This window comes from Natrix helvetica (genome assembly GCF_964273705.1).
Source record: "Natrix helvetica genome assembly, chromosome: W".
Lineage (NCBI taxonomy): Eukaryota > Metazoa > Chordata > Lepidosauria > Squamata > Natricidae > Natrix > Natrix helvetica.
This window is the reverse complement of record NC_138555.1, coordinates 84567918-84593187: the sequence shown is the minus strand read 5'-3', so window position 1 is coordinate 84593187 and position 25270 is coordinate 84567918. Positions and strand designations below refer to the sequence as shown.

The 25270-nt window shown below is 46.7% G+C and overlaps 1 protein-coding gene across 1 annotated transcript in view; it reads left to right on the top strand.

The window, feature by feature from the left end:
- The window catches only part of DNAH2 (dynein axonemal heavy chain 2), a gene marked incomplete at its 5' end in the record, with an annotated part of 134042 nt that overhangs the window by 37439 nt on the left and 71333 nt on the right, over positions 1-25270 (top strand). The window contains 16 exons of the mRNA XM_081969514.1: positions 585-732; positions 4977-5169; positions 12159-12359; positions 13050-13206; positions 14112-14286; positions 17306-17469; positions 17570-17731; positions 18724-18827; positions 19878-20034; positions 20207-20289; positions 21323-21503; positions 21666-21804; positions 22029-22246; positions 22694-22792; positions 23159-23284; positions 23771-23881. Of these exons, the coding sequence (XP_081825640.1) occupies positions 585-732; positions 4977-5169; positions 12159-12359; positions 13050-13206; positions 14112-14286; positions 17306-17469; positions 17570-17731; positions 18724-18827; positions 19878-20034; positions 20207-20289; positions 21323-21503; positions 21666-21804; positions 22029-22246; positions 22694-22792; positions 23159-23284; positions 23771-23881 (2418 nt within the window). The remainder of the gene's footprint in view (positions 1-584; positions 733-4976; positions 5170-12158; positions 12360-13049; positions 13207-14111; positions 14287-17305; positions 17470-17569; positions 17732-18723; positions 18828-19877; positions 20035-20206; positions 20290-21322; positions 21504-21665; positions 21805-22028; positions 22247-22693; positions 22793-23158; positions 23285-23770; positions 23882-25270) is intronic.

The following is a 25270-nucleotide window of genomic DNA, read 5'->3' as shown; positions in this document are numbered from 1 at the left end:
GGTCCACTTTCTCTTGGGCTTGAGGTCCTGTCTGTTGTGGCCCATCAGCCAGCAGAGCTGGCAGGAGATTCAGAGAGTGAGGAGGTTGGGGAGGAACCTGGGCCAGTCCTGGAGTCTGGGGAAGGCTCTGAGGAGGGCTCTGCATCGGAGGCAGAGAGGGGGCCAGAGCCGTCCGACAGTTATCAGCTGCCTTCAGAGTGAGACATCCGTGAGGCAGAAGAACAGCTGGAGCCTCTTCCCAGTGTGCGCATGGGCAGAGTTGCCAGACAAGAAGGGAGCAGCTAAAGAACAGGGGTCGATGAAGGGCCCCTCCCAGGGGAAATAAAAGAGGAGCGAGAGGGGAGGGGAGTTTGCAGGAGTTCGCTTCATTGGTTCGTGACTCTCCGAGGCTCCTTGCCAAGGTCTGCAGATCTCGGCCTGGCAGCTCTCTAAGCCAGATGAGGTCTGTGACTGTAAATCCTCCCTCAAAAGACTTTGCTGGATGGGAAGGAGCAGAATCTTGGTTTTTTTCTTCCTCCCGACCTAGCCTTATGTCTTGGTAGACCTGGAGGTGTTGACTCCCTGGCGGGTTTCTCCTCTCCTAGGTGGCCTTCTCCCCCTCGCTTCTCCAGCTGGCAAGCATGGTCAATGACATCAGCAACCACCTGATCTCCAGCATCACCGTCTTCCGGCACCTTCCGGAGATCCTCGTGCGGCGGAAGTTCGCCCGCGACCCCATTTCGGTCCTCGTGGGTAAGGCAAGCCTCCTTAGTCGGGTCGCCTGTCCTATCATTCCATAAAAGGTCTGTTGGGGTTCAGATCACAGATGAAGAAGAGTTGGAAGGAACCTTGGAGGTCATCTAGTCCACCACCACCTCCCCATCCCCACCCAAGCAGGAGATCTTACACTGTTTCTTACCGATGTCAGTCCTGTCTCGTCTTGAAAGCCTCCAGGGATGAAGCTCCCACAACTTTCGAAGGCAACTTCCGTTCCATGGGTGGATTGTTCTCACTGTCATAAAATTCCTCCTTATTTCCAGGTTGAATCTCTCCTTGGTCAGTTTCCATCCATTCTTCCTTCTCTGGCCTTCAGGTGCTTTGGAGAATAGCTTGACCCCCTCCTCCTCTCTGGGGCAGCCCCTCAAATATTGGAAGACTGTCTCCCCTGGTCCTTCTCTTCCCTAGACTAGCCAGGCCCAGTTCCTGCAACCGTAGGTCGTATGTTTGAGCCTCCAGTCCCTGAATCATCTTAGTTGCTCTTCTCTGCACTCTTTCCAGAGTCTCCACATCATTTTTGTAGTCTGGTGACCAAAACTGTATTGTATTCTAGGTGTGGCCTTACTAAGGCTTTACAGAGTGGTATTAGTATCTCCCTTGATCTTGATTGTCTCCCTCTGTTAATGGAGCGGCGAACACATGCGTTGTAGCTGGAAACGATGCTTCCGTAAGCCTCCGTGACGCTCCAGCTGCTTGGCGGAGCGTCGCGCAGGCGCTGTATGTGCCGTATGCAGAAGCGCCAACAGCTTTAAAAGATGGTAAGGAGGGTGGGCCCTCCGGAGCACCGGAACGGAACAGCACCCGGTGCTCCAGGCAGGATCTGGTAAGATCTCTTAGAATGGAATGGAATGGAATGGAATAGTATAATAAAATATAGAATTGGTATAGAGTAGAATAGAATGAATAATAAAATATAGAATTAGAATAGAATAAAATGAATAATAAAATATAGAATTAGAATAGAATAGAATGGTTAATAAAATATAGAATTGGAATAGAGTAGAATGAATAATAAAATATAGAATTGGAATAGAGTAGAATAGAATGAATAATAAAATATAGAATAGAATAGAACGAATAATAAAATATAGAATTGGAATAGAATAGAATGAATATAAAATATAGAATTGGAATAGAATAAAATGAATAATAAAATATAGAATTAGAATAGAATAGAATGATTAATAAAATATAGAATTGGTATAGAGTAGAATAGAATGAATAATAAAATATAGAATTGGCATAGAGTAGAATAGAATGAATAATAAAATATAGAATTAGAATAGAATAAAATGAATAATAAAATATAGAATTAGAATAGAATAGAATGATTAATAAAATATAGAATTGGTATAGAGTAGAATAGAATGAATAATAAAATATAGAATTGGCATAGAGTAGAATAGAATGAATAATAAAATATAGAATCGAATAGAATGAATAATAAAATATAGAATTAGAATAGAATAAAATGAATAATAAAATATAGAATTAGAATAGAATAGAATGATTAATAAAATATAGAATTGGAATAGAGTAGAATGAATAATAAAATATAGAATTGGAATAGAGTAGAATAGAATGAATAATAAAATATAGAATAGAATAGAACGAATAATAAAATATAGAATTGGAATAGAATAGAATGAATATAAAATATAGAATTGGAATAGAGTAGAATAGAATGAATAATAAAACATAGAATAGAATAGAATGAATAATAAAATATAGAATTGGAATAGAATAGAATGAATAATAAAATATAGAATTGGAATAGAATGAATAGATGGAATGGAATGCACAGGTACAGTATAGGTGATACCTTGCTCAGTAGTAGTAACTGTGAAAGGGATCTTGGAGTCCTAGTGGACAACCATTTAAATAGGAGCCAGCCGTGGGCAGCAGCTGCCAAAAAAGCCAACACAGTTCTAGGCTGCATCAACAGAGGGAGAGAATCAAGATCACGTGAAGGGTTAATACCACTTTACAATCCCTTGGTAAGGCCACACTTGGAATATTTGCATTCAGTTTTGGTCTCCACGATGTAGAAAAGATGTGGAGACTCTAGAAAGAGTGCAGAGAAGAGCAACAAAGATGATTAGGGGACTGGAGGCTAAAACATATGAAGAACAGTTGCAGGAACTGGGTATGTCTAGTTTAATAGAAAGAAGGACCAGGGGAGACCTGATAGCAGTCTTCCGATATCTCAGGGGTTGCCCCAAAGAAGAGGGAGTCAAACTATTCTCCAAGGCACCTGAGGGTAGAACAAGAAGCAATGGGTGGAAACTAATCAAGGAGAGAAGCAACTTAGAACTGAGGAGAAACTTCCTGACAGTTAGAACAATGAATCAGTGGAACAGAAGTTGCCTCCAGAAGTTGTGAATGCCCCAACACTGGAAGTTTTTAAGAAGATGTTGGATAGCCATTTGTCTGAAACGGTATAGGGTTTCCTGCCTAGGCAGGGGGTTGGACTAGAAGACCTCCAAGGCCCCTTCCAACTCTGCTACTGTATTGTATTGTATTGAATGATAAAATATAGAATTGGAATAGAATAGAATGAATAATAAAATATAGAGTAGATTAGAGTAGAGCAGAATATTAGCCCAATTCCTACAACCGTTCTTCCTATGTTTTAGCCTCCAGTCCCCTAATCAGAAATAGATCTGTACTTTGTCTCCCTTTATTTCTTGGTCGGTCAAATCTAAATTCAACGCACATACAAAAAATTTTGTCGTGAAACCGACCACCGGTAAAGACTGGATTGGGCCTGAAAAGCGGACGCAGTGGGCTCCGCCTCATAGGTGGGTAGACCAGGTTTGCCCTGATAGACTGGTCCCCCGTTCCACGACCCCCAGAGTTGAGATGTTCCAGGTCCATTTTATTTTTGGCCCTGTGGGCGAACCTACCTGCAGACTCTTTCTCTGCGCAAAAGTTGAGTTGAGCGATCCCTTTGTTAGAAGATGAACACCTAGACTACGGCACCCAGTTTTGGTCCCCACGCTATAAAAAAAGATTGTTCAGTGAATCACTGCCGTTGTTAAGTGAAACTTGTTTCTCTCCCCCGCTCCCCACTCCCAAATTGACTTTGCTGGTCAGAAGCTACCTGGAAAGGCTGAAAATGGGGATCCCTTCACCCCAGAATGTTGCAACCGTCATAAATGACAGACTTGAATCCTGGGCCCTCTCTAACAAAATGGAATTCGGTTTAGATAAAAGTCAAGCCTAACACTTAGGCCAGAAAAACCCAAAAGCACACCTATAAACTGGGTGAAACCTGGCTTAATGGCGGTCACTGGGAGAGGGATCTTGGAGTCTTAGTGGACAACCAGCTAAATAGGAGCCAGTTATGTGCAGCGGCAGCCAAAAATGCCAACACAATCCTAAATTGCATTAATAGAGGGATACAATCAAGATCAAGGAAGGTACTAATACCACTGTAAAGCCTTAGTAAGAGCACAGCTAGAATCCTGCATCCAGTTTTGGTCACCACACTATAAAAAAAAGATGTTGAGACTCTGGAAAGAGTTCAGAGAAGAGCAACCAAGATGATGAGTAGACTGGAGGATAAAACCTACGATGAAAGGTTGGCAGGAACGGGCATGGCTAGTCTAGGGAAGAGAAGGACCAGGGGAGACAGGAGAGCATCTTCCAATATTTGGGGGGCTGCCCCAGAGAGGAGAAAGAGGTCAGGCTATCCTCCAAAGCACCTGAAGGCCAGAGAAGGAAGAATGGATGGAAACGGATTAAAAAGAGATTCAACCTGGAAATAAGGAGGAATGTTCTGACAGGGAGAACCATCAACCCATGGAACAGAAGTTGCCTTCGGAAGTTGTGGGAGCTTCATCCCTGGAGGCTTTCAAGAAGAGACTGGACTACCCTCTGTCGGAAATGGCCTTAAGGTGTCCTGCTTGGGCGGGGGGTTAGACTAGATGACCTCCAAGGTCCCTTCCAGCTCTGTTACTATTCTGTTATTCGGAAGTTGTGGGAGCTTCATCCCTGGAGGCTTTCAAGAAGAGACCGGACTACCATCGGTCAGAAATGGTGTAGGGTCTCCTAGTTGGACTAGATGACTTACAAGGTCCCTCCCAACTCTGTTAATCTGTCTGTCTGCTTGGTTCTTTTCGTGGTGTGCTCTTAAGGATCTCTCTACCGATTGTGTTGGGTTGTTGGTGAGGAGTCTTAGGAAGATCCTGGGAAACTAAGTCTTCCTTCTTCTTCAGAGCGGGATGAAGACATCAAGAAAATCCAGACCCAGATCAGCAACGGCATGCAAAACAACGCCGCCCTCCTCCAGGCCTACCTGAAGACCTGGGACGTCTACCGAGAGATTTGGGAGGTCAACAAAGATGCCTTCATCAACCGATACCGGCACCTCAACCCACTGGTCTCGTCCTTCGACGCCGATACTGCTCGGTAAGGGTCTTCTCGGGCTCTGGGGTGGAGAAAATAGACTGCCCTCCTGCCGACCCCAACCTAGACGTTGCCTTGAAGGCTTCAGGAGAATCTCAAGAGACTTCCTTGAAGTATTCCAATCCTCCTTTAGACCCAGCTGCTCTCTTTGAGTAAACATCGTCATGTCTTGCAGATGGAGTAGAGTAGATGGGAGGGGAAAGGAATAGAGAATAGAATAGAATAGAACAGAACAGAATAGAATAGAAGAAGAGAGAAGAGAGAATTAAAATATAGAATAGAATAAAGAGAATAGAGAATTAGAATAAAGAGAATGGAGAATTAGAATAAAGAATAGAATAGAATAGAGAATAGAGAATTGGAGTAAAGAATAGAATAGAATAGAGAAGAGAATAGAGAATTAGAATAAAGAATAGAATAGAATAGAAGAAGAGAGAATTAGAATATAGAATACAATAGAGAATTAGAATAAAGAATAGAATAGAATAGAATAGAGAAGAGAGAATTAGAATAGAGAATAGAGAAGAGAATAGAGAATTAGAATAAAGAATAGAATAGAATAGAGAAGAGAGAATTAGAATAGAGAATAGAGAAGAGAATAGAGAATTAGAATAAAGAATAGAATAGAATAGAAGAAGAGAGAAGAGAGAATTAAAATATAGAATAGAATAAAGAGAATAGAGAATTAGAATAAAGAATAGAATAGAATAGAGAATTAGAATAGAATAGAATAGAATAGAGAATTAGAATTTAGAATAGAATAAAGAGAATAGAGAATTAGAATAAAGAATAGAATAGAATAGAGAAGAGAGAATTAGAATATAGAATTAGAATAGAATAGACAATAGAATAGAGAATAGCATAGCATAGCAGAGTTGGAAGGGACCTTGGGGGTCTTCTAGTTCAACTCCCTGTTCATGCAGGAAACCCCATGTGCCTTTTCAGACAAATAGTTCTTCTCCTCATTAATTGTCCTCACCGTCAGGAAACGTCTCCCTTAATTCCAGCTTGCTTCTCTCCTTGGTAAGTTGTCCATCCGTTGCTTCTTGTCCCGCCTTCTGGTGCTTTGGAGAATAGCTTGACTCCCTCTTCTTTGGGGCAGCCCCTCAAAGATTGGAAGACTGTGATTGTGTCACCCCCTCGTCCTTCTTTCCATCAAACCGTTCTTCGGATGAATCCCCCGAAGCATTTGATCAGATCCAGCGTGGCTTTTCCATGTCGGCTGAGCAGAGGCCTCTGAGGACCTCACACCAGGAGAAGGTGTTCAGGATCCCCCCTCCCACACCAATGGTCAATGCAGGCCTCCCCCCCCTCCCCCCCGCACAACCTTGGAGGTAGCATGGAGTCTCCTCGAGGCCTACTAGCCCTTGATAGATCTGTCCCCCCTGGGGATGCCTCCATTTCCCCCCTCCAGGTTGGTGGCCATCCACACCTTGAGTAATGAATCTTCACAAGTTAATTATGCGGTTGGTGAAGAGGGACTTTAATCTCTCGTGAATCTCCTCTAAATCGGCTCCGTTGAGCAATTAGATGCTTAAAACCTTGTCGGCACGAGACTAATCTGGTGTTTGCGCATGGTGGATGGAGATCTTTCAGATCCCAGATGTGTCTGCTAGAAGAGATGTGCCACCAGGTGGTGTCCATGGAGAACCAACCCAGTGGGAGGCTGAAGGGCTACCAGGAGTGGTCTTTCAGACCAGGAGTCAGAGCAGCTGACTGGGTCTGATGGACCCAAAGCCACTGGCCCCTGTAAGACCATTTCAGATCTTCTCAATGGTCCACGAAGACAGGTCAGGGTTCTCCAAGGAGGTCATTGCAGAAAGGTCCCTTGATCTGGAGAGTGGTGCGGTGGCCTAGAGGTGGCGCTCTTGCCTCACAATAAGGAGGCGGTGAGTTAGATCCTAGGTAGAGGCAGATATTTCTCTCTCTGGGCACGTCGAGAATATATATCTGCCGAATATAAAACTCCGCATTGGCAACAGGGAAGAGCATCCGGCCAGTAAAGCACTCAGCTCCATTCAGTTGCCCAGTCTCCATCCCGCAAGGGATTATGGGGTCGTTAAACGGAGATGAATCCGCTGGTCCGGAATGGTTCCAGCAGAGCTGAGCATGGAAACCCACCTCCGAGCAGGAAAGGCCAGGAAAGATAGAAATGCGGGGGGTATTCTCTACATGGAATGTTTCCTCCTTGAGCAGGGGGTTGGACTAGAAGACCTCCAAGATCCCTTCCTGCTCTGTTATTCTGTTACAACCATTCGTTTAGTTTACCCTTTGAATTTACTACTTCACTGTAAAAAGGGACTTACGACCGGTTCCCACACTTAATGACCGTTGAACCATTCCCCGCAGTCACGGGATCATAATTCGGACACTTGGCAACTGACTCTCATTTATGACGACTCCCAGGTCTTCTGACGAGCAAAGTCAATGGGGAAGCCATTGACATCCGTGTTCCTAACTTTACCCCTGCAGTGATTCACTTAACAACTGTTGTAAAATGGAGCAAAACTCACTTAAACCCATGTCTCACTTAGCAGTGGAAATTATGGGCTCAATTGGGGTTGGAAGTCAAGGACTACGTATACAAGGGTAGTAAGCGTATTAATTATTAAGAGTAACTAATTGTCATTAAGAGGCAGACGCGCAGGGCGCCTCGGTGGTCGCCAACGACCGGCATCCCTCCCAGGAGCAGGACAACTGAGGCCCACAGGGCCAAAGTCTCTCCTCCCTCTCTCTCCCCCCATCCCCAACTCATCTTTCCCCGCTGAGCCTTTGGCAGGCTGCCCATTCCACCCTCTGCTGTGGGGCAGCAGGGCCGCTGTGCGTTGCCCTGCCCACTCCTCCTGGAATTAAGCCTCTTACGAGCCACGGCAAACGAGCAGCAGCCGGGAGATGGAAAAAACTGTTTCCATGCAAGATGTCAAAAGCGATTGTGGGAAAGCGTTAAAGCCGGTGGGGTGGGGTGGGGGGGCGTTATGCAGAGTGCCTTTGTGCGAGTTGGATGTTTGTACAGCTCAGCCTCTGGAGACCTCCCATTAAGCGCTGCGTCAACGAGATCCAGCTGCTGCTGCTGCTGCCGGCCGGGGAAGCCCCTCCCTTCCCCAGGCCTGGTCCAGGGTGGGGGAGATGGCGGATGGAGAGAGCCCGGCGTTGGCTTTATTTGAGGGAGGGGATGACAGTCCCTCTTGGCTTTGATCAGTCACGTTTAATTCAAGTAGTCCTCCACTTATGACCCAGAATGGAATGGAATAGAATAGAATAGAATTCAGAATAGAATAGAATAGAATAGAATAGAGTAGAATAGAATTCAGAATAGAATAGAATTCAGAATAGAATAGAATAGAGTAGAATAGAATAGAATTCAGAATTCTGAATATTCTATTCAGAATAGAATAGAATAGAATAGAATTCAGACTAGAATAGCAGAATAGAATAGAATAGAATAGAATTAAATTCAGAATAGAATAGAATAGAATTCAAAATAGAATACAATAGAATAGAATTCAGAATTCTAAATATTCTATTCAGAATAGAATAGAATTCAGACTAGAATAGCAGAATAGAATAGAATTAAATTCAGAATAGAATAGAATAGAATTCAAAATAGAATACAATAGAATAGAATAGAATTCAGAATAGAATAGAGTGAAATGAAGAATAGAATAGAATACAATTCAGAATTAGAGTAGAGTAGAGTGGAATAGAACAGAGCTGGAAGGGACCTTGGAGATCTTCTAGTCCAGCCCTCTACTCAAGCAGAAGAACCTGTGCTATTTCAGATAAGTGGCTCTCTAATAGAGGCCAAGACATTTGTTAAGTGGAATTGCGTTCCATTTTACAACCTTTCCTGCCAGGGTTGTTAAGCAAGCGGCTGCAGTTTTGTTCACATGACCCCGGAACACTGCAACCGTCATAAATACAAGTCAATGGCTAAGCGTCTGAATTTTGATCAATTTTGACGATCGGGTTGTTGCAACGGTCGTAAGTGTGGAAAACGGTCCTAAGTAAATCACTTTTTTCAGGGCCCTGGTAACTTTGAACGGTCACAAAATAAGTCGAGGACGATTGTGTAGAACCCTATCCATTTTGCCGAGGTAGGACATGCGGTCCTCCACTTACGACTGTTCTCTTAGCGACCAAAGTTCGGACAGACCTCTCTGGGATTACAGGGAGTCCTCGATTTAGGATGCCAACGGGGACCCTAGGAAATCCATTGCTAGGCAAGGCTGTCATTAAGGGAGTCGCACCCCATTTTATAACCATTTTTTTTGCTATGGTTGTTAAGCGAATAATCAGTCGTTAAGTGAATCCGGATCCCCCCCTCATTGATTTTGCTTTTCGGAAGTCATATGACTCTGGGACATGGTAAATCCAGGCTGTTTGGAATTTTGATCAGACGAATGTGGAGATGCTGCGATGGTCATAAGTGTGAGGACCGGTCGTAAGTGTGAGGACTGTCCCAAATCACTGTTTCAGTGCTGTTTTAACTTTCAACAGTCCTTAAATGCATGGTTATCAGTCAAGGACCGCCTGTACTTACGACCTGGATTTGAACTTGCGACCTCCTGCCGTCAGGTCGCTGTCTTCTCCTACCATTTTACCGAAACCCTTCCGCTAGTCAACCAAAACTGACCCCTGGTGTGCCGTTGACTCATTTAATGACCACAGCATTCGCATAACAACCACAGCGGCCGGTTTATAGTCTTTCCTGACGACGAAAGGTCACAAAATCGGGGTCGATCGTGCGACCATCACACGTGAAGAATGGCGGGCAGGCTGCGTTCCCATCATAACTTGAGGACCCCTTATAGCCACGCCCACTCGCCCTTCAAACTCCCTTTTGCTCCCCCCCTTGTAGGGCTGGGGGGGGCATCCGTGGGACGGACCCTCGGAGGGCATTTCCAGATTCAAGGCAGGCAGAGAGGGGGAAAAGAACAGAACCAATAATGGAGCGAGTCGGAATAAAATCTCTTTCAAATTCAGAGTAAAGTCCGTTTAAAATTCAGAATTAAGTCAGATTTTCACGGGAAATCGCTCCCCCTTCCCTCTCAAAAAAACCCCGTAGCGGCCCTCTTGACACATTTCACCTCCACGTTGGTTGCCCCCCCATCTCTTCCGTAGAGATGGCACAAGCGATGGGCAGGCTGGCATCTTGCACCGTGGCATAAATCTCTTTGCAGCCAGTTTGCAACTCAGCACTTCTGACAAGGCTGATTTATAGCCCAGCCTGGGAAACCAAAAAAAAGGTGTATTCAGACCCATAGAATGAGGGGGCCCCTGGCATAAGACCCCCCCCCCTCACTCCCCTTCCCCTCCGGTAGTCTCATCTGTCTCTGCCAGGACGCCCCAAGTTCCCAAAACAGCTCCTTTGCCTCCTGCTGCTTTTAAAAATCTATTTTTTTTTCTTCTCCTCCCTTTATCTCTTTCCCCCTCTTTCCCCCCCCCCCCCTTTCTCCCTGTTAATAAAAAGTTTGGCTTTGTGGTGCTGGCAGTGACCCATTAACGGGGAATTAATTAATGAAAGAGGAAGATTTAATAAGCCCCCTTGGGGGCTGGATCCGTTCTCCACCTGCTGGCCTCCTTTCCTTTGGAGGGCTCCCCGGGAGGGAAGTCATCCGAAAAGGCTACGTTTCAATTAACCAAAGGCTTCGGAAAAGTCCCTCGCCTTCCTGGGCCGTGTCTGTCCGTCCGTCCATCAGTCCGTCCATCCTTCGGACAGGTGGGGAGGTCTCTGCACAATGCAGGACGGTGGGAAAAGGCAGATTTATGCTTGCTCTTTCTTTCTTTCTTTCTTTCTTTCTTTCTTTCTCTCCCTCCCTCCTTCCCTTCCTTCCTTCCTTTTCTTTTCCTCCCTCCCTCCTTCCTTTCTTCTCTTTCTTTTTCCTTTCTTCCTAACCTACTTTCCTCCTATCTTTCATTCTTTCCTTCCTTCCTTCCTTTTTTCTTTCTTTCTTTCTCTCCTTCCTTCTTCCTTCCCTTCCCTCCCTCCCTCCCAAGGCTTAAGGTTGACTCAGCCTTCCCTCCTTCTGAGGTGGGGGTCAAGAGGCTGACTCTGTAAACCGCTTAGAGAGGGCTGTGAAGCTGTATAGAAGTCCTTCTTCCCTCCCTCCTACCTTTCCTCCCTCTCTCCTTCCTTCCTTTTTTTTCTTTCCGTCCTTCCCCCTCTTCCCCTTACTTTCTTCCCACCCTCCACCCATCCATCCATCTATATATCTATCACTTTATCCATCATTTATCAATCATCCATCCATCTATATTTTATCAGATTATATATCTATCTATTTATCAATCTATCATCCATCCATCCATCCATCTATATCTATTTTATCATCTGTCTGTCTGTCTATCTATCTATCCATCCATCATTTATCCATCATCCATCTATATCTATTTTATTGTCTGTCTGTCTGTCTCATCTATCTATCTATCTATCTATCTATCTATCTATCTATCTATCTATCTATCTATCTATCTCTTTAGCCATCATTTATCAATCATCCATGCATCTATCCATCCATCCATCTATATCTATTTTGTCATCTGTCTATCTGTCTATCTATCTCTTTATCCATCATTTATCATCCATCCATCTATCCATCTATCCATCATCCATCTATATCTATTTTATCATCTGTCTGTCTGTCTGTCTGTCTGTTTTTCTGTCTGTGTCTGTCTGTCTATCTACGTACCTACCTACCTATCTATCATCAATCTATCATCCATTCATCCATCTATATCCATTTTATCATCTATCTATCTGTCTGTCTATCTATCTATCCATCATTTATCCATCATTTATCAATATCATCCATCCATCCATCCATCCATCCATCCATCCATCCATCCATCCATCCATCTATCTATCTATCTATCTATCTATCTATCTACCATCTTTACATTTCCAATATGAAGTTTCCATATCTTGGACAGGGGGTTGGACTAGAAGACCTCCGAGGTCCCCTTCCAGCCCTCTGAGTCTCTGCTCCTTCTAGCTACATGGAGGTGGCCAACAACGCCCAGAAGGAGGAGACGGTGCTCAGCATCCAGTTCGTGCTGCTGGATTGCTCCCACCTCAAGGCCGCCGTGGTCCAGCACTGCAACGAGTGGCAGAACAAGCTGACCAACCTGCTGAAGGAGATGGCCACTAGTCGCTTGCGGGAGCTGACCGCCTACCTGCAGGACAACGCGGGCGAGTGAGTGTCCCACCCTCGATCCCTTCCCCACCCCTCCCTCTCTTTTCCCACCCCTTCCCGGCATAAAAGAGCAGTGTGGTGGCTCAAGGGTTAAGATGCTGGGCTGGAAAGTCGGCAGCTCGAGATTCGAAACCCGAGCTCCACGCGATGGGGTGAGCTCCCGTTCCTCGCTCCAGCTCCTGCCAACCTAACAGTTCGAAAGCGAGCAAATGCGAGTAGATCAATTAGGTACCACTTTGGTGAGAAGATAATGGCACTGCATGACCTCAGGCTAGCCATTCGAGATCCGAGCTCCATAGGATGGGGTGAGCTCCCATTCCTCGCTCCAGCTCCTGCCAACCTAGCAGTTCGAAAGCGTGCAAATGCGAGTAGATCAATGGGTACCACTTCAGTGGGAAAGTAACAGCACTGCATGACCTTATGCTAGCCATTCAAGACCCGAGCTCCATGGAATGGGTGAGCTCCCGTTCCTCGCTCCAGCTCCTGCCAACCTAGCAGTTTGAAAGCGTGCAGATGCGAATAGATCAATAGGTACCACTTCAGTGGGAAGGTAGCAGACTCCGATCCGTTTACGCTCCCATTGGCTGCCTTAGTTGCTGTGCCTATTCATTGGCTGAGCTTGTTCCCATGTCTCTCCCGATCATCAATATTTTAACAATCTGGCCTAAAATGGCTCCTTTCGCCCCACAGCATCAGCCGTCCTCCGCAGACCCTGGAGGAGTTGAGCCGAAGCCTCCAGCTGCACGAGACGCTGCAAAACGACCTGCCGAAGATCGAGGGGCAGATCCCCCCCATCCACGAGCAGTTTGCCATCCTGGAGAAGTACGAGGTCGTGGTGGACGAGCAGGTAAGGTCTGCGGCTGAGGATTCGTGGCTGGCGTGGCCGCAAAACGCAGCTTTCCTCCTCCTGCCAAGGTTGACAGCCTCCGTACAGGTAGCCCTCAACTTAACAACGGTCTGTTTAGCGACCAAAGTGGCAACAGGGATTGGGAAAAAAAGTGACTTATGAGCGATCCTCGCACTTACTACGGTCACAACACTCCCCGCGGTCAGGGGATCAAAATTTGCGTGCTTGGCCACTGACGTCGGTGCCGTATCCTGGGGTCGCATGATTGCCATTTATAGCCTTTCCGACAAGCAGAGTCAATGGGGAAAGCTGGATTCGCTTAACGTCCGTGAGATTCACTTAACAACCACAGGGGTTCGCTTAACAACCTTGGCAAAAAAAAATCAGAAACAACTCAATTAATAATGCTTATCAATGGAAATGTTGGTCCTAAGTCGAGGACTCCCTGTATTAAGTTATCCCAGGGGTCGGCAACCTTAAACACTCAAGGAGCCACAAAGGTCCTAATCGGAAGCCCCCCGTTCAATTCTGGAGCTGACCGGAAGTCCGGTTCCCCCACCATAGAGTCTCCTCTTAGCATGGCATCCTTTTACCTCTGCCCGAAAGCCCTATCAATTGTGGAGCCGACTGGAAAACCTCCCTCTTGTCATAGAGTCTCCTCCCGGCGCACCCTGCTTCCCTCCCCAAAAACCTCTCAAAATTGTGGTATTGACTGGTGATAGGGAGCCGCAGCAGAGGGAGGAAAGAGCCACATGCGGCTCTGGAGCTGCAGTTTGCTGACCCCTGGGTTAGCCATTGCCTCATTCTATTGGTCCATGACCCCCCCCCCCAATTTTGTGGTGCTTCTCTCTGCTGGCCCCCACTTTTTTCTGCGCTCAACGCCGCTCGGTTTCCCGTCCCTCCAGGTGCTGCAGCTGCTGGGTGACCTGAATTCGGAATGGCTGGCCTTCCAACAATGCCTCCTGGACAGCGAAACCATGTTGAAGAAGCACAAGGAGAAGTTCAAGACGGGCCTGATCCACTGCGCGGATGACTTCAAGAAGAAAGCCCAAACTCTCCTCCAGGACTTTGACATGAATGGTGGGTCTCGGGGCTCGGTCCTCTTCTCCCTCTCGGCCCACGTCCCCTCCTGAGGACGAAAGAGAAGATGGGCTTTCTCTTTAACCAGTCTTTGGTTCCTTACGGGGGAGCGGGCTGGGCTGGTTCTCTTCTGGGTTTTGTAGGAAAACGGTAGGGTTGAGAACTTCTAGTTGGCGTCTCTTGTTCTTCAAGAGGAAGCCCCATTCGGGTTAGGGGAACCGAAGAGGGCTGCTCCTGTCAGGCACGAAAGACCACGTCCACCCGTGAAGTTCCAGTTAAACTGCTTTATTTCTGAAAGCCTCTGCGCGAGAATCTTCTAACTAAACTGCTTTATTGCTGAAAGCTCAGGCATAGGAATCTTCTAACTAAACTGCGTTATTACTAAAAGCCCATGAATAGGAATCTTCTAACTGAACTGCTTTATTACTGAAAGCCTCTGCACAGGAATCTTCTGCTTTATTCCTAAAAGCCCATGCATAGGAATCTTCTAACTAAACTGCTTTATTGCTAAAAGCCCATGCATAGGAATCTTCTAATTAAACTGCTTTATTGCTAAAAGCCCATGAATAGGAATCTTCTAACTGAACTGCTTTATTGCTGAAAGCCTCTGCACAGGAATCTTCTGCTTTATTCCTAAAAGCCCATGAATAGGAATCTTCTAACTAAACTGCTTTATTGCTAAAAGCCCATGCATAGGAATCTTCTAATTAAACTGCTTTATTGCTAAAAGCCCATGAATAGGAATCTTCTAACTAAACTGCTTTATTGCTAAAAGCCCATGCGCAGGAATCTACTAACTGAACTGCTTTATTGCTAAAAGCCCATGCATAGGAATCTTCTAACTAAACTGTTCTATTGCTGAAAGCCTCTGCACAGGAATCTTCTGCTTTATTGCTAAAAGCCCATGCATAGGAATCTTCTAACTAAACTGCTTTATTGCTAAAAGCCCATGCGCAGGAATCTACTAACTGAACTGCTTTATTGCTAAAAGCCCATGCATAGGAATCTTCTAACTGAACTGCTTTATTGCTGAAAGCCTCTGCACAGGAATCTTTTAACTAAACTGCTTTATTGCTGAAAGCCTCTGCACAGGAATCTTCTGCTTTATTCCTAAAAGCCCATGAATAGGAATCTTCTAACTAAACTGCTTTATTGCTAAAAGCCAATTAATAGGAATCTTCTAACTAAACTGCTTTATTGCTAAAAGCCCATGCACAGGAATCTACTAACTGAACTGCTTTATTGCTAAAAGCCCATGCATAGGAATCTTCTAACTGAACTGCTTTATTGCTGAAAGCCCATGCATAGGAATCTTCTAATTAAACTGCTTTATTGCTAAAAGCCCATGAATAGGAATCTTCTAACTAAACTGCTTTATTGCTAAAAGCCCATGCGCAGGAATCTACTAACTGAACTGCTTTATTGCTAAAAGCCCATGCATAGGAATCTTCTAACTGAACTGCTTTATTGCTGAAAGCCTCTGCACAGGAATCTTTTAACTAAACTGCTTTATTGCTGAAAGCCTCTGCACAGGAATCTTCTGCTTTATTCCTAAAAGCCCATGAATAGGAATCTTCTAACTAAACTGCTTTATTGCTAAAAGCCAATTAATAGGAATCTTCTAACTAAACTGCTTTATTGCTAAAAGCCCATGCGCAGGAATCTACTAACTGAACTGCTTTATTGCTAAAAGCCCATGCATAGGAATCTTCTAACTGAACTGCTTTATTGCTGAAAGCCCATGCATAGGAATCTTCTAATTAAACTGCTTTATTGCTAAAAGCCCATGAATAGGAATCTTCTAACTAAACTGCTTTATTGCTAAAAGCCCATGCGCAGGAATCTACTAACTGAACTGCTTTATTGCTAAAAGCCCATGCATAGGAATCTTCTAACTGAACTGCTTTATTGCTGAAAGCCTCTGCACAGGAATCTTTTAACTAAACTGCTTTATTGCTGAAAGCCTCTGCACAGGAATCTTCTGCTTTATTCCTAAAAGCCCATGAATAGGAATCTTCTAACTAAACTGCTTTATTGCTAAAAGCCAATTAATAGGAATCTTCTAACTAAACTGCTTTATTGCTAAAAGCCAATTAATAGGAATCTTCTAACTAAACTGCTTTATTGCTAAAAGCCAATTAATAGGAATCTTCTAACTAAACTGCTTTATTGCTAAAAGCCCATGCATAGGAATCTTCTAATTAAACTGCTTTATTGCTAAAAGCCCATGCATAGGAATCTTCTAACTGAACTGCTTTATTGCTGAAAGCCTCTGCACAGGAATCTTTTAACTAAACTGCTTTATTGCTGAAAGCCTCTGCACAGGAATCTTCTGCTTTATTCCTAAAAGCCCATGAATAGGAATCTTCTAACTAAACTGCTTTATTGCTAAAAGCCAATTAATAGGAATCTTCTAACTAAACTGCTTTATTGCTAAAAGCCAATTAATAGGAATCTTCTAACTAAACTGCTTTATTGCTAAAAGCCAATTAATAGGAATCTTCTAACTAAACTGCTTTATTGCTAAAAGCCCATGCGCAGGAATCTACTAACTTGAAGTACTTTATTGCTAAAAGCCCATGTGCAGGAATCTTCTAACTAAACTGCTTTATTGCTAAAAGCCCATGCACAGGAATCTTCTTACTAAACAGCTTTATTGCTAAAAGCCCATGAATAGGAATCTACTAACTAAACTGTTTTATTGCTGAAAACGTATGCGTAGGAATCTTCTAACTAAACTGCATTATTGCTGAAAGACTTGCTTGTGATTACAGAGGAATTCTAGCCTGATTCCTGTTTTGACCCCCACTACCCCACATATACCACTCATCTTCTCTTCCTAAAGGAAAAGGGGAGACCCCACCCAGGCCCAGCTTCACCCTGTGTTTGAGCCACCGCAGCCTTCTCACAAGCAGAGGCCTGCGGTGGTTGGATCAGAAGTAGGCGTACCCTATATGCCAGCCACCCCCAGAGAAAGCACGGAAGTCATCCCAGGTCTTCTGTTCTTCTCCACTGGCAGGTCCCTTCACCAGTGCCGTCTCGGCCGACGCTGCCCTGGAGCAGATCCTGGCCATGAGGCAGTTGCTGGCCACCATGAAGGAGGAGGAGAACGCCCTGCGCTCCAACCTGGGCATCTTCAAGATTGACCAGCCGGCCTCCAAAGACCTTCAGAAGCTGGAGAGGGTGAGAGGACCTTCTGCCCTTGATCTTCTCGAGAAGATCTCAGCTAACCAAGGTCGGGCTCCACATCTCACCTCTGGGCTTGTCTTCCTGGTTTCGGCAGGAGCTGGATTACATCCAACAAGTCTGGGAGATCACGAAGGAATGGGAGGTCCACTGGGAGGAGTGGAAGAACGGGAGCTTCAAGACCCTGAAGACGGAGGTGATGGAGAACATCGCCTTCGCCCTCTTCCGGAAGCTGAACAAGCTGAGCAAGGAGCTGAAGGCAAGGGAGCTCCGGGTGGCGTTGCGGTGGGGAAGGAGGGGAGACGGTTCAGGAGCTCCTTCGTGGAGAAGGAGATTGTGGAGGACGGGTCTTTTCCACTTCCCTTTTGGACCTGGGTTCAAAGTTCAATGGGAGGAGGGGGTGTGAGGAAGGCGGGAGGGATTCCCCACTCAACTACAGCCCAAGCTAGGTCAACTGGATTGAATCAAAGAACCACCAAGAACATTCCTACCAAGGAGCAAGTCATCAGTTTATGAAATGGGAGCAATCTCCACTCCGTTCTAGCTCTGATGTCGTTCCCTTGTTGGGTCGTGAAACGTGTGCAGGAAAACCACCAACCCTCAGAAAACACTAGTTCTCCTCTTCCTCCTCTTCCCCGCTCCTTTCCAGAAACCCCCCTCCCTTCTAGCACTGATGACGTTCCCCAGTTGGGTCATAAAATGTCTGCAAGCAAACTACCCATCTCAGAGAGCACCAAGGATGTCTGAAACAGTGTAGGGTTTCCTGCCTAGGCAGGGGGTTGGACTAGAAGACTTCCAAGGTCCCTTCCAACTCTGCTATTGTATTGTAAGGATCCCACAGTCCTTTTCCTCTTCCTCCTCCTCCCACCCTCCAACTCTCCAAACCCCACTCCCTTCTAGTATTCATGATGTTACCTAGTTGGGTCATGAAACATCTTCAAGAAAACCAAGAAGGTCCCCAAGTCTTTTTTCCTCTTCCTCCTCCTGCCCTCTTCCTCCTCCCCCCCCCCCTCCTCTCCCTCTCTGCAGCACCCTCCCCTTCTAGGACCAGTGATGTTCCTTAGTTGGGTCACGAAACGTCTGCAAGAAAACCACCCAGCTCAGGGAGCATCAAGAACCCCCTCAACTGAATGGAAGTTGAGGCACCCAACATCAACCACTGGCAGCCCCAATCCAGAAATCAAACGCTTTCCCATTTTCCTCATTGAATGAGCGTTTCAACCCCCACCCCACCCTCTTTTGTGACCGAAGGACCGGAACTGGGAAATCATTGACACCTCCAAGGCCAAGATCGAGCAGTTCAAGAGGACCATGCCTCTGATCACGGACCTCAGGAACCCAGCTTTGCGAGAGAGGTAGGTGGCTTCCGTTGGCCAGGAATCCATGTCCGGGGGTGGCCGAGTTGAAGGACACTGACCTGGTCTTGGGCCCAGGAGAACTTTGACCAAGGATGGGTGAATGGATGAAATTGGGTGGGTGGGTGGGTGGGTGGATGGATGGATAGAGATAGAGAGACAGAGAGAAAGACAGAGACACGCATAGAGAGAGATGGTAGAAGGAAGGAAGGAAGACACAGACAGACAGGCAAATAGAGAGATGGTGGATAGGAAGGAAGGAAGGAAGGAAGGAAGGAAGGAAGGAAGGAAGGAAGGAAGGAAGGAAAATGTACATATAGAGCGATGATAGATAGATAGATAGATAGATAGATAGATAGATAGATAGATAGATAGATGATAGATAGATAGATAGATAGATAGATGATAGATAGATAGATAGATACATAGATAGATGAGATATAGATAGATAGATAGATAGATAGATAGATAGATAGATACATAGATAGATAGATAGATAGATAGATAGATAGATAGATAGATGATAGATAGATAGATGATAGATAGATAGATAGATAGATAGATAGATAGATAGATGATAGATAGATAGATAGATAGATGATAGATAGATAGATAGATACATAGATAGATGAGATATAGATAGATAGATAGATGATAGATACATAGATAGATAGATAGATAGATAGATAGATGATAGATAGATAGATAGATAGATAGATGATAGATAGATAGATAGATAGATAGATGATAGATAGATAGATAGATAGATGATAGATAGATAGATACATAGATAGATGAGATATAGATAGATAGATAGATAGATAGATACATAGATAGATAGATAGATAGATAGATAGATAGATAGATAGATGATAGATAGATAGATAGATAGATAGATGATAGATAGATAGATAGATAGATAGATAGATAGATGATAGATAGATAGATAGATAATGATAGATAGATAATGATAGAGAGAGAGAGACAGACAGACAGACAGACAGAGACAGAGAGTCATCCATCCATTCATTCATGTCTGGTTCCCTGCAGACACTGGGACCAGGTGAAGGACTTGGTCCTTCGGACCTTCGATCAAGACGCCGAAGATTTCAGACTGGAAAACATCATCGAGTTGGGCTTGGACAAACATGTGGAGAAGGTTGCTGAGATTTCTTCCTCAGCCACCAAGGAACTGGCCATCGAGCAGGTAAGCCTCTTCTGCTCGGTTGACCAGCGGTCAACTCTACCGAACTCTCCCCTCTTTGGAGGAGAGCCTGAGGATTGGTTTTCAGAAGCCCAGGGAGGCTCTTTGACTTCCGTGAAACTCTCCTTGCGTGTCCCGTTGAGGAGCACCGACAAGCGTGTCCTTCTCCTCCCAGGCTCTTGAGAACATCGCGAAGACCTGGACTGTCACCTCGTTGGACATTGTGCCTTACAAAGACAAAGGACATCACCGGGTGAGGTAGGTCGGTTGAGTTCAGGGTTGGGAGAAGGACGGCCATGGAGCATCAGGGCCGGTGGTGGTTGTCCGGTTTCCGAAAGAAAACCAGTCATTTATTAGGAGCACCATTTCGGCAAGGCCCCATTGCAGTCAGATCTAAGCCTCATTGGAATTATAGCTGAACTTTACCCCTTCTCCTTCCCTCCCCTCAGTCTGTGTCATAAATCACATTCTCCAATGAGGTGCATGCCTCACAAGCCTGCTGTACAGGAGTGGGTTCCTGCCAGTTCGAACCTCTTCTGTAGAAGAGGTTCCACAAATCTACAGTGCCGTTTAGAACCGGTCCCAGCTCCCTCCCACCCCCTGTCCGCACATCATCAAGATGAATAGCAAGAGAGGAATTCTGGGAGTTGAAGTCCACACGTTTTAAAGCTGTCAGCTTTGAACACCCCTGGGGTTTTTTTTTCTAAAGGATTAGGGGTGCGAGGGTCTTGTAACTTGACAGCTTTAAGACTTGCACACTTCAATGCCAGAGTTCCTGAGCCAACATGACTGGAGGAGGAATTCTGAGAGTTGAAGTCCACAAGTCTTAAAGCTGTCAACTTTGAACACCCCTGGGGTTTTTTTTCTAAAGGGTTAGGGGTGCAAGGGTCTTGTAACTTGACAGCTTTAAGACTTGCGTGCTTCAAGGCCAGAGTTCCTGAGCCAACATTTTGGTTGCTAAGCAAGAGCGTTGTTAAGTGAGTTTCACCACATTTTACAAGTTGGCCATGCCCACCAGTCACATGGCTGGCAAGCCACCCCCCACCCGGTCACATGGCTGGCAAGCCACTTCGTTAGAATGCCTTCTGAGATCCAAGCAAGTTCCAAAATCTTGGGAGTGGAAAGGGGGAATGTAGAATTGTGTAATATATCTTTATCTGACTGAACTTGGGTGAAATCCATAACGGGGTCTAGGTCAGGGAGAGCAGTGGTCCAGATCTTCTGACTCAGGAGTCCTCTGCTCCTTGGTCTTCTTTGAGGTCCTGCGCTCAGAAAGTCTCTCTTTCTTCAGAGGAACGGAGGAGGTCTTCCAGGCTCTGGATGACAATCAGGTGGCCCTGTCCACCATGAAGGCGTCACGTTTTGTGAAGCCGTTCGAGAAGGATGTGGACCGGTGGGAACGCTGTCTCTCGCTCATCCTGGAGGTGATCGAGATGCTGCTGACCGTCCAGCGGCAGTGGATGTACCTGGAGGTGAGGTTCTCCTCCTTCGTTCCCTCCGTCGTCCCTTTGGTGGGGCAGTAGACCACTGTTGTGGCGATGAGCAATATTGAAAGGGGAAGGAGACTGACCTGCCTTACGCGTCCCACGAAAGGGCCCAAATCCAGATGTGTCTCGTCTCTCCTTCATCTCCAGAACATCTTCTTGGGAGAAGACATCCGCAAGCAGTTGCCCGGGGAATCGTCCTCCTTCGACAACATCAACAGCAGCTGGAAGACCATCATGGACCGCTTCGTGAAGGACAACAATGCTCTTAGGGCTACTCATTACCCAGGTTGCTTGCTCCTCGTTTCTGTCACGGTGGAGGGAGGCTCCGCAGCTCAAGGGAAGAAGCCCAGCCTGCTTTGCGGCCAACTTTTCTAGGTTCCCCCTTGGCCTCTGGAGAGAGGAAGAAGGTCGTAGGAGACCTTCGGGATTCTGAGACCTCTGAGGAGAGCAGGTTCCTTGGTCAGGACCAAGGAGACACTTAGGACTCTTCTGTGCTTCTCCTCCCTGCAGGACTCCTGGACAAACTGGTTGAAATGAACAATGCCTTAGAAGACATCCAGAAGTCCCTTGACATGTACTTGGAGACCAAGCGTCATATCTTTCCCCGTTTCTACTTCCTCTCCAACGATGACCTCTTGGAGATCTTGGGCCAGTCCCGTAACCCGGAGGCCGTCCAGCCCCACCTCAAGAAGTGCTTTGACAACATTAAGTGCCTCAAAATTCAGAAGGTATGACTCACGGAAGACCATGGTCTCCTGTCCAGATCTCTTTGGTTTCTAAGAGGTTCTAGACCCAAGAACTAAGACGTTCTTAGGTCTAGAACAAACTAGGATGTAGGAGAAACATCGTAACAGTGAGGACAATTCACCAGCGGAACGGCTTGCCACCAGAAGTTGTGGGTGCCCCATCTCTGGAGGCATTGAAGTAGAGACTGGTCAGCCGTTTGTCTAGAATGGTGCAGTAGGGTCTCCTGGTTGAACAAGGGGGTTGGGCTAAATACAAGACCTTCAAAGTCCCTTCCAACTCCAACGATGATGATCTTCCTTTCCACGTCACGCTGTGGGTGATGGGTAGTCAGAATTCTGCTTGGACTTGGCACTTTTGGTGGGCAAGCCCAAAGGTCAGGAGATGATGGGACACCGGTGGAGACAAGTGCTTCTCCTTTCCCCGCTCAGATTGGGACCACTCAACGGTCCGAAGCCCTCGGCATGTTCTCTCTGGATGGGGAATACGTGGACTACACCCACTCCGTTCTGCTGGAAGGACCCGTGGAGGTGAGCAGCTTCTCCTGGGCTTCAACATGGAATCACTTGATAATTGCGAAGGTGTTGAAGATGCCACCTGGCGTCAAGCACCATGTAGACCTTTGGCCCCATCAAGTTCTCTCTCTGGTCTACTCGTCCTTGCTGGATGAGAGCTTGCTTGGAGCTCAAGATGGTCTCCTGGAATCCCTTTCTTGGTCTTCTGTCCATCATCGCCATGACTTTCTGGCTGCCCAGACCATGCGTGATCTCATTGGGGGGGGGGGTGCCAGTCCATGGGAGTTCCCTGCTTCTCCACTGGACTGTCCCACAAGGGTGGAGTGGTGGGGGGTGGTCCTGGCAGACTCCTCCGTTGTGACCGAGAATGTGTCCCAGGAGGAGTGGCTGTGCGACGTGGAGAGGGCCATGCGCTGGACGTTGAGGGAAGTGCTACGGAACTGCCGGCTGGCCTTGAAGAAGATGTTGGCCAAGAGAGACAAATGGGTGAAGGAATGGCCGGGACAGGTGAGGACGCAGATCTGGGCCGAGAGGTCCTATGGAGTCTCTGGGGTATCCTGGCAGATGCCGAGGGGATGGCGAGACCCGATATGGCCGGGCACCCCATCTTTTTGGGTGGGACGCGCGGGTCTTCTCCCGTGGTGCTGCCCACTCCGATATTTAGGTCCCTATCCTGCCTGTAGGATGATCGTGGGCCAAAAGAGGAAGATGAAAGGAGGGAGGGATCTTTACGGGGTGGGCTCTCCGTCCCCCCCCCCCCACAGCTGTAACCGGAGTCTCCCGTGAACCCCACTTCGCTAGAGGTCCCCCACGAGTCCTTAAAATGTTGACATTGAGTGGCGACGTCCAAGGGGGATTGTTTCCTTCTGCCCTCTTCCCTCGGCACCCCAGATCCAGCTGAGGAATGGGGTGGTGGGTTTCCTTCCCTCTTCCCCCCTCCCCAAATGAGCATCTGTGAACCGATTCCCCCCCGCCCTCGGTAATCTCTGCCAGATGGTGATCACCGCCAGCCAGATCCAGTGGACGACTGACGTGAGCAAGTGCCTGGCCACCTGTAAGGAACGGGGCGACAAGAAATACCTCAAAGGAATGAAGAAGAAGCAGGTGAGGTTCTCCCGGGACTCTCACTGTCCTGCACGCCCCCTCGCAACCCCGAGCCCACCCTGACAGTACAGAAAGTCCTCGATTTACAACGGTTTATTTAGCGACCACTCAGAGGGGGGGCGCGGTGGCCCAGGGGCGGAGCTCTCGCCTCACCATCAGGAGGCGGTGAGTTCGATCCTAGGTAGAGGTGGATATTTTTCTCTCTCTGGGCAGAATGAGAATGTATCTGCCGAATAGAACTCCACATTGGTGACAGGGACGGCGTCCGGCCAATAAAACGTTCAGCTCCATTCGGTTGCCCAAGACTCCACCCACACAAGGGATTACGGGGTCGTTAAACGAAGGTGATGTAATGACCCTTCAAAATTACGACAGCACTGGAAAAAAGTGGCTTAGGACCATTTTTCACACTTACGACCGTGGCAGCATTCCCAATGGTCACGGTCACAATTCAGACGCTTGGCAAGTGACATATTTATGACAGCTGCAGCATTCCCCCCGGGGTAACGCGATCCTCTTTGGCGACCTTCCGACAAGCCAAGTCCCTGAGGGAGATGGGTTCACTTAACAACCGCGTGACTCACTTATAGACTGCAGCCATTCACTTAACAACGGGGGCAAGAAAACGGGGCTGACGTCCCTTAGCAACTGTCCTGCTTAGCAAGGGAGATTTTGGGTTGAACTGTGGTCGTAAGTCAAGCACAACTTAAAATAGAATTTCTTGCCAAGTGGGGAAATATTTTGCGTGCAGGAGAGACCAGCATGCAAAAGCAGACCTAAATCCCAGGTAGTCCTCAATTTATGACAAATGGGCCCAAAATTTCTGTTGCTAAGTCAGACCGTCATTAAATGAATCTATCCCCATTTTACGACCTTTCTGGCTACGGTTGCTAAGTGAATCTGGCTTTCTCCTTGCCTTTTGCTCGCCAGAAGGGGGTCATTTTATGACGGACTGCGATCGTCATAAATATGAGTCAGTTGCCAAACCTTCCCACAAGCAAAGTCGACAGTAGGGAGCCGCGTGACTCACATAACAACCGCGTGACTCACATATCGACCCGCAGCAATTCACTTCGCGACGGTGGGAAGAAAAGTGGTCAAACGGGGCACAAGGTCCCTCAGCAACTGTCTCGTTTAGCAACAGAAATGTGCTCCCCTGCGGTCGTAAGTCGAGGACTCCCTGTATCTACCCCCCAGACTATAGCCTTTGCCGGATCTATCATTTCCTTCTCACCAGCGAGGGTGGGTGGGGGTGTACACAGTATCACCCCCTCAGCCGGCTTCCCTCTACGACCCCATCCAGAATTGTTAAGGTAGTCTGCAGCTGGATTTGGAAGCTCTCCACAGACTTCCGAACCAACAGCCGCTGACGGAAACATGTTTGTGCGT